This window comes from Musa acuminata, chromosome BXJ2-8 (assembly GCF_036884655.1).
Source record: "Musa acuminata AAA Group cultivar baxijiao chromosome BXJ2-8, Cavendish_Baxijiao_AAA, whole genome shotgun sequence".
Classification (NCBI taxonomy): Eukaryota; Viridiplantae; Streptophyta; class Magnoliopsida; order Zingiberales; family Musaceae; genus Musa; species Musa acuminata.
Window position 1 is genome coordinate 2,503,783 of NC_088345.1, and position 9,104 is coordinate 2,512,886.

The 9,104-nt window shown below is 47.8% G+C and overlaps 1 protein-coding gene across 1 annotated transcript; it reads left to right on the forward strand.

Moving 5' to 3' along the window:
- The first annotated feature begins 298 nt into the window (after window positions 1-298).
- On the forward strand, window positions 299-2,742 carry LOC135618641 (L-type lectin-domain containing receptor kinase IX.1-like). The gene has a single exon (XM_065119700.1). It carries the CDS (start codon window positions 428-430, stop codon window positions 2,516-2,518), a length of 2,091 nt encoding a protein of 696 aa, XP_064975772.1. The 5' UTR covers window positions 299-427; the 3' UTR covers window positions 2,519-2,742.
- The last annotated feature ends 6,362 nt before the right edge of the window (window positions 2,743-9,104 follow it).

Here is a 9,104-nt window from a genome sequence, read left to right on the forward strand (position 1 = left end):
CAGGCGCCCATAGATGCGGCATCACTCTAATTTTCCTGGTGGGAAGGTTAAAAGATATGCTACTTGTCATGCAACAGATGACTTATTTTGAAGGAAGAAAACATACAACAGATCATTTTTGTGAAATTTAGGTTAATTTGATCCGCGTTTATTCCCTTTGACGACTTCAATGTCGTGTTTCCGAGGGTTTGATCGAACCTGCAATGGCAGCCGCTCATGTCTTGTCCGTAATAATTGTGACAGTGTCATTAACATGATGTCACCCAATGCGCATAGCGTTGACGGTTAGTTTCAGTCAACGCTTCGGGGGTTGTTGTAGAGCAAGATTTAGCAGCCTTCTTCTCGGCAATAAGCCCCCCTGCAGCTCTCGTGGTGGTAGCAGCAGCAGCAGCCATCTGATCGGTGTTGGTCCTTGGGGTAGCTAGCCATGGTGGTTGGCCGATCAAGCAGCATGTTGTCTGCTCTCTTTTGCTTGTGGATCGTTGTCCCTTCGGCAACCTGCCTCTCCTTCAATCTCTCTTTTCTTGATCCCGCAAGTCGCTCCGGAATCGAGCTGCAAGGCAATGCAACCTGGAACACCACCGATGGCATTCAGCTCACCAACGACAGCATCATCTACAACGTGGGGAGAGCGGTGTACCGAGAGCCGCTGCTCCTGTGGGATGCCCGCACCAAGGCGTTGTCCGATTTCACCACCCATTTTTCCTTCATCATCCGTAACTCTTCGAAAACTTCATCGTCCGGCGATGGCCTCGCGTTCTTCATGGCGCCGTATCCTTCTCCCCTCGTCCCCGATTCCTCCGATGGCTCTTTCGGCATCTTCCCAAGAGTCTCCTTGAATTATCTTGTCCCGACGGTGGCGGTCGAGTTCGACACCTACCAAAACCAATGGGATGTGGACGACCACCACGTTGGGATCGATGTCAACTCGATCGTCTCACAGAAGGTTGCGAGCTGGAACGGCAGTCTCAAGACTGGGAGGCTGGCGAATGCATGGGTGAGCTACGACGCCATCACTCTTAATCTGAGCGTCTTCCTCACTTATGCCGACAACCCTGTTATCTCTGGTGATTCCGTCCTCCACTTCATCATCGATCCGCGGGATCACCTACCGGCAAACGTTACAGTAGGCTTCTCGGCGGCCACTGGTCAGGTGACCGAGACGCATGCCGTTCTATCGTGGTCTTTCAGCTCGAGTCTGCAACCAAGAAGCATTCCGCCGCCGACGACTCCGACAGCATCGGATGCAGCGAAAAGTAAGAGCAAGACGGGGCTCATAGTCGGTTTGGTGATCGGAGCAGGGGCTCTGATGGTCATGCCGAGCTTGCTGTTGTTCGTTCTGTGGAGGAGGAGGAGGAAGTCCCGCCACAGGAATGCAGCAGATCGTGAAGAGGACATGGATTTCGATCAAACCACGGATGATGATTTCATGGGAAACAGAGGGCCAAAGAGGTTCGCGTACAAAGAGCTGGCCCGTGCAACGAGGAACTTCTCCGCCGAGGGTAAGCTAGGGGAGGGAGGATTCGGGTCGGTCTACAGAGGTCACTTGAAAGATCTGAAGCTTGATGTGGCAATTAAGAGGGTCTCTCGGGAGTCGCGACAGGGAAGGAAGGAGTATGTCTCCGAGGTCAAGATCATAAGCCGGCTGAGGCACCGGAACCTGGTGCAGCTGGTGGGCTGGTGCCATGACCGCGGAGAATTCTTGCTCGTCTACGAGTTCATGCCCAACGGAAGCCTCGATTCCTATCTGTACCGCCCCGCAACAGGTCTGGGGTGGCCGGCGCGGCACAAGATAGCGCTGGGCCTCGCCTCTGCTCTGCTCTATCTTCACGAGGAGTGGGAGCAGTGCGTGATGCACCGCGACGTCAAGCCCAGCAACATCATGCTGGACTCCGCGTTCAACGCCAAGCTGGGAGATTTCGGGCTCGCCCGGCTCGTCGACCACGATCGCAACTTGCATACGACGGACTTGGCCGGCACGAGAGTCTACATCGCCCCCGAATGCTTCTACACCGGCAAACCCAGAAAGGAGTCGGACGTTTACAGCTTCGGCATCGTCGCATTGGAGATCGCATGCGGTCGAAGGCCAGTGGAACTCAAGGAGAAGGACCCGGGCGAGGAAATACTGGTGGAATGGGTTTGGGAGCTCTACGGACGAAGAACGATCCTTGAAGCAGCAGACGCGAGGCTCGACGGCGACTTCGACGAGACGCAGATGGAGTGCTTGATGGTGGTAGGGTTATGGTGTGCTCATCCGGATTACAACCTGCGGCCATCGATCCGACAGGCCATCAACGCGCTCAATCTCGAGACTCCACTGCCGGAGCTTTCCCCCAAGATGCCGGTTCCCATGTACTACACGCCGTGGAGTGATGTGAGCCAGTCTCTGCATGTGTCGTCTCTCGCCACGACAACTTCGATTACTGCGAAGTCGGCACCGACGGGCTCCTCCAGCATGTCTCCGAGTTCGTGTCACTTGCTGAAGTCGCCCTACACTGAGGCCGTGATTTCTACATGACTATGTGGATCGAGCAGTTTCTCTGTTTCGGTAGTGCAGTTTGTCGAGCGTCGTAATAAATGAAGATAATAGTGGGAATTGCAGCGTATGCAATACCGTAATGTTGGTGTTTACTTGATTTCTAAGTTCTCAGGATTTATGTTGCAATGGACTCTTGATCTGAATGTTCTTACAAGATTAAATGATGTTATAATAGTGAAAACAATGGTAACATTCTATCATCATCATCTTGTTAAGTTGGCAAAAATATCAATTCATTATCTTAATAAAAGAAACACCTGTGCCGGGGATCGAACCCGGGTCACCCGCGTGACAGGCGGGAATACTCACCACTATACTACAACGACTCGACGGTTAATGGCGACAACTCTATTTATTTAATGATTAATCTTCCTTGACTTCTGCAATCAATGCATCGTCAGCAGCAAGAACAAGTCAAGAGAGGTGTGTCCTCTGGATTCTCCATCTTTTAAGGAATCTGCATGTTTAGAAGAGCAGACGTGACGGGAGTAGAAGAGAGACCATGGGACTTCGGCCCATTCCGATGACAAGCGTGCATGGACATGGTGGAAGAGCAGAAACACTATTTGTATCAAGAGAAAGCAAAGTTTGCTTGTACCTTCTGTTTTGCTGAAAGCCCAACACGTTGGAACCTTCACGTGAATCGATTTCTTGTCCCCTCGTGGAACGGTGGAAGCAGTAGCATGAAGCATAGATCACGAAGAGAGAGGAAATCTGAAGAAGAAGGAGAATGGAAAGAGAAGTAAAGGAAAGATAACACCCGATCAGCCACCAGAGACAGAGTTGACACCAAGAAACAAGCAACCTTTGAGTGAAGAAAAGACGCAAGCGCGCAAATGAGATAACCAAATTCTTTTTCTTCTTCTTCGTTTTATTTTACCGAAACACCTAAATTGGAAAAAGCCTCTCAGATGAACAACCAATGGATTGTTTGGTGACAAATCCTTTCTTCTTACTTGGCCATCTAATCCTTGGTTTTGTCCCATAAGAAAGCACCAAATCTTTTCTTAATGATGGTTTATTTCTTTCTGTCATACTAGCATAGGCAAGCTTGCATGAGTTACAGGGTATATGGCATATTTGCTGCCGTTTTGAGGTGTGAATTCCTACCTACTGTCGTATTTGGACTTGTATTTGATAAGGTACTATTTGTAGGCTCACGAAGAATTGTCCATTTTAGAAGATTGGCATCATTGGTGTGGCTCGTAAGTGGCCTAGCTCATGAAAATTTATCCGTTTTGCGAGATTGGTATACTTGCACGATTTTATCATTTCCAAAGATGTGAGTTCCAAAAAACACCTCTGAGGGTAAGGGAGACTTGACGGACTTATGAGTCATTGGTTCCCTTACTCCTCAACCAATGTGTGACTAAGTTGCCTTATCAATGCTCTCTCTCATAGGGGAGCCAAGAACTCATAACCGAGGTACATGGCTCAGAAGCGAGTTTGCTCGATCGAGGTGCAAGCATCGGACACTCCTTCTAGCGCCAAAATTGCCATATCAGTGCTCCCTCCCATAGGGGAGCCAAGGACTCATAACTGAGGTATATGGCTCAGGAGCGAGTTTGCTTGATCGAGTTGCAAGCATCGGGCACTCCTTCTAGCGCCAAAATTGCCTTATCAGTGCTCCCTCCCATAAGGGAGCCAAGGACTCATAACTGAGATACATGGCTCAGTCAAGGAGCAAGCTAAAGAAAATAATAGAAGATAAGAATAATTATTGAAGAAGCTTTATTGAAGAAATGAAAATGCTTCAATACATTACCTCTCCTATTTATACAAATTAGGAGAAAGGATTTCCCTTAACAGAATAAAGGATTTTTCTCAACAGAATAGAGAGATTTCCTCATATAGTTGGGGAAATCTTATCTTCTATCTTGCCCTCGCAAGAATGGTTTACAAGCGAGAGACGTAGGGCAAGAGCAGATCGCTACTACTGTTGTGATTGATGTTGCTATGAGGGCACATGTGTTCCCTTCGTTCTCTTTAAGTCCGCCTTTCGTTCTCCTTAAGTCCACCGACTTTTGGCAGATCAGCGAAGGCTACCGTGGTGAGGAAGATGAGGATTGGCCGAAGACAAGGGCGAAGCTTTGCTTTTCTCAACGACGTTGGTCACTGGCCAAAGGCAAGAGCGAAACTTCGCTTTTCTCACTGCTATGATACCATGAAGAAAATAATAGAAAATAAGAACAATTATTGAAGAAGCTTTATTAAGTAACTTTAGCTTGAATACATTAACATAGAGAGGATTTTTCTCAACAGAATAGAGGATTTCCCTCAACAGAATAGAGAGATTTTCTCATATAGTTGGGGATATCTTATCTTCTATCATGCTCCCGCAAGATGGTGCTCCTATCAAGGATACCAATCTTGGAACGACGCAAAGAATGATTTACAAGCCAGAGCTTCGTGAGTAGGGCAAGAGCACGCTGCTACTATTGTTGCGATTGCGACGGCGACGACTACAGTAGAGGAGAAAGCTACAGTAATAGAAAAAACTATAGCAATGTTATAGTAGAGAAATAAGCTATAGTAGAGGAGGAAGTTGCAGCAATGTTGCAGCGATACTATAGCAGAGGAGGAAGCTACAGCAGAGGTGCGGCAGAGGAGAAAGCTGCAATAGATGTACAACAGATGAGGAAGCTGCAATAGAGGTACAACAGAGGAGGAAGCTGCTAGTCATAGGTGCCCAGCAAGCTAATCACGTGAGTGATGGCACGTGTGACTTGATACAGAATCTTTTTGCTTATTATATTTTGGCGTATATCACTTTATAACTATTGCATAAATGCATATATATATATATATTGTGATATCCTTGGATTTGTGCAATTAGAATCGGATCGTGATGAGATCACGATAATAAGGTCGATTCACCTTTAAACACATATCCTAAATAATCCCGGTCATAGGTTACTCGAGAGGGACATCGTGATAACCGGATAGACTGGTGTGTTGTATACCCGTCCATATGATGGATGCAGCTGGTCTCATAGCTGCTCGTGTAGGGACACTAGGGATACAGTACAGGTGCTCATTGGAGAATGAGTTCACTGATTGATCCGCTTACGGAATGCTGGATGGTTGATGATGCCTTATTGTCAGACAGCGATTCCGTAGTCCTAGTGGTGTATCTGGTCCTTAGACTTGAGACACCAAGGATGTCCTGTATGAGTGCTCCACTCTTTGATACCAGACTTATAGGTTTGGCTGTCCCAGATCTAGTACAGCTGGTCATTGGGAGTGGTAGTCGACCTTACGAGGGCTATTGAGTGTCGACAGAGGATCATCCACTCTCGGCGTCATGAGAGGAATATCCCATGTGTTCTTGCTCAGACAAATCCCTGGCCAAGGTCATTCGGGTTGAGAGAGAAAGAGTTCTCCGGGAGAATCTGATTAGAGCGAGACTTGAGTAGAAACCGTATGGGTCTGACAGCACCATGCTCGATATACGGTCTCTGGGATATTAGATAGATGAGGGACTATAGGTACATGGTAACTGAGGACAGACAGGTCCAATGGATTGGATTCTCCTGTATCGTCTGGGGACTACGGCGTAGTGGCCTAGTACGTCCGTAGTCGATGAGTCGAGTGAATTATTACAGAGATAATAATTCACTGAGTTAGAAGGAGTTCTGACAGGTATGACTCACGGCCAGCTCGATATTGGGCCTAGAGGGTCACAAATATATGGTAGGCATTGCAATGAGTAGAGGTTCGGATATGAGATATCCGACGGAGCCCTTGTCTTATTGGATGTAGATCCAATACCCACTAGGGAAGGACCCATTAGGGTTTGACACGGGATTTCTATAAATAGGAGGGATTCACAGCCTCATAGGCTAGAGTCTTTGCTTGCCTTTCCTATTCTCCTCTCCCTCTCCACCTCAGAGGCCTGGAGTTTTGAGGAGGGTCGTCGCAACCCTGCTGTTTGGATCACCGCTAGAGAGGAGGACGCTTGACCTCCTTCACCCTCTCCTAAGGATCTGCAAGGAAACAGGGATATACGATCTCCCTAGGTAACACAATCTCTATACGCAGTTTTGTGTTTTACGGATTTTTGCGCACCAATCTTCGCACGACGACGAACATCTTTTTGGGAATCGGGGATTTTTGTTTTCTTGTTCTTCCGCTGCGCATATGATGTCGACCCCATGATTTCCCAACAGTGGTATCAGAGCCAGGTTGTTCGTGCGAATGATTGGTTTTTTGAACTGCGTGTGTTGTGTTTAGGAAGAATTTTGACGTCAAAATCGTTGACGCAAAAGCGAGAAAGGGCAGCAACAGTTGCTGCCCTCGATCTGCATGCGTGCAGCGCAGCCGAAGGCGGGCAGCAACAGTTGCTGCCCTCGATCTGCATGCGTGCAGCGCAGCCGAAGGCGGGCAGTGCAAGCGCTGTGCCTACAGCAGCCGGCCGGCGGTCTGCTTGCAGCAGGCTTGCTGCCGGCGGGGCTGGCAGCCCGCGGGCAAACCCCCCCCTCCCCCCCCCCCCCCCCCACACAGGGGCGGCCGCCTGGCGGGACAGCACCGCCTGCGGAGGCAGTGGCGCCCGAAGGAGGCGCCCACCCGCAGTGACGTTGCCGCCAGCGGGCGTGCCGCTTGTAGGCGAGGGCAGTGCCCTCGCCCCGCCGCACAGGCCGTCGCCAGCAGGGTGGCTGCGGCGGCAGCAGCAGAGGGAATTAGGGTTTTGGGCAAAAGGATAGTTTTGCCCCTGTGAATTTGAGAAATTCCAGTTTCTGTCTTTTGTCTAAATTACGAAAATACCCTTAGAAATTGAGAAATTCCCTACATGTCCTTGATTTCAGAAAAATATTAATTAATTAAAAGGTTTAGTTGATTATTATTTTTTATTATTATCTAGTAGTCCTACATGATGATGATTATTTATACATGTGATGTATGATGTGTGGACGGATGATCATGGACCGTGTGATGTGTGTACTTGTGATTATTATTATTGAGGTCTGCGAACCTCCATTATATTTCTCGTTTATTGTCGGGCCTGCGTGCCTATGATTAAGTTGTAATCACATGAGGAGGCGCAGCGGGAGCGTGGATGCGATAGCGGGACCCACGAGACGGACGATCGTGATGCATGGAGATGCATCAAGATGTCGACGGAACCGACGAGGACGAGATGGACGATCACAAGGGCATGGAGATGCACCGTTGCACACATAGATCTTGATGTGAGTGATTAGGCCTACTGGCTCGGGCCTAATCATATTAGGTTGTGGTCTATGATCATCTGATGTGATTGCTTATACACATACTAGATATGTATATATATTTGCATGCGATGTAGATATATATTAAATATGTATATGTGTGACATGTCATATTAGGAGACCAAATTATAGAAATATCTCTCGATAATATTAAGTCGGTAAACGTGAGGCAATTAGATTGACCCACGTGGCCTTCCATCGTTATGAGTAGGAACCGATTCCCGGTGTAGGTTAAGTTGGTCGAGTCCCTCGAGACTCACCTATATTGCAACTCGCTATCTTGTTTACAACATAGAGATGTCACCGGTGACCTGAGGGCATGGTATGCTTGGTCGAGTCCCTCGAGGGTATATCATCAAATCAGACTCATCTTGTAACGAAGGTGTTGACTTAACCGAGCATCATGGTTGGTCGAGTCCCTCGAGGCCATGGTGATTCGGAGGCCGAACAGGACGGGAATCACAAGGAGTTGTGATCGGCAAGAGTTGCTTACCTTTTAGGCTTAGTGTGATTGGTCGAGTCCCTCGAGGTTACACTAAGACGCTGATTGGATCCTGATCCCCACTAGAAGTCTGCTGGAGACTTCCGTTTCACGTGCTGAGGGTGTCGTGTGACTCGTTAGTAAAATAGTGGGAGCATATTAAGATAGAAGTCCATATCTTGATAGTTTATTTCTTGCAAAATCTGCATGTTATTCATTTCTGCTACATCTTTATTTTCAGAAAATGTCGCTTTCAAATCCCTTACATGGCATACTTGATGTCAACCGCCTCACTGGTCCAAATTATACGAATTGGCTCCGTAACTTGAGAATTGTTCTCACAGCGGAGAAAATCGTGTACGTCCTTGATACAGTAATGCCTACGCCCGAAGAAGGGGCAAGCGAGGATGAGATCACTCGCTACGTGAAGTACATTAATGACTCCACTCTTGCTCAGTGCTATATGTTGGGCTCTATGACTCCAGAGTTACAGAGACAACATGAAAAGATGAATGTCATATCCATTCTCCTACATATCCGCAAATTGTTTGAGGAACAGGAAGGACTCAACGATATGAGATATCCAAGAGCCTTTTCCGCGCTAGGATGACTGAGGGGACACCGGTTCAGAACCATGTCCTAAAGATGATTGAGTGGATAGAGAAACTCACAGGTCTAGGAATGGTCCTAGAGGATAACTTATGTGTGGACATTGTGCTTCAGTCTCTACCAGATTCCTTTTCACAGTTCATAATGAATTTTAATATGAACAAGCTTGAGGTGACTCTCCCAGAGCTCCTCAATATGTTGAGGGAGGCAGAGAGTACTATTAAGAAAGAGAAGCCAGTTCTCTACA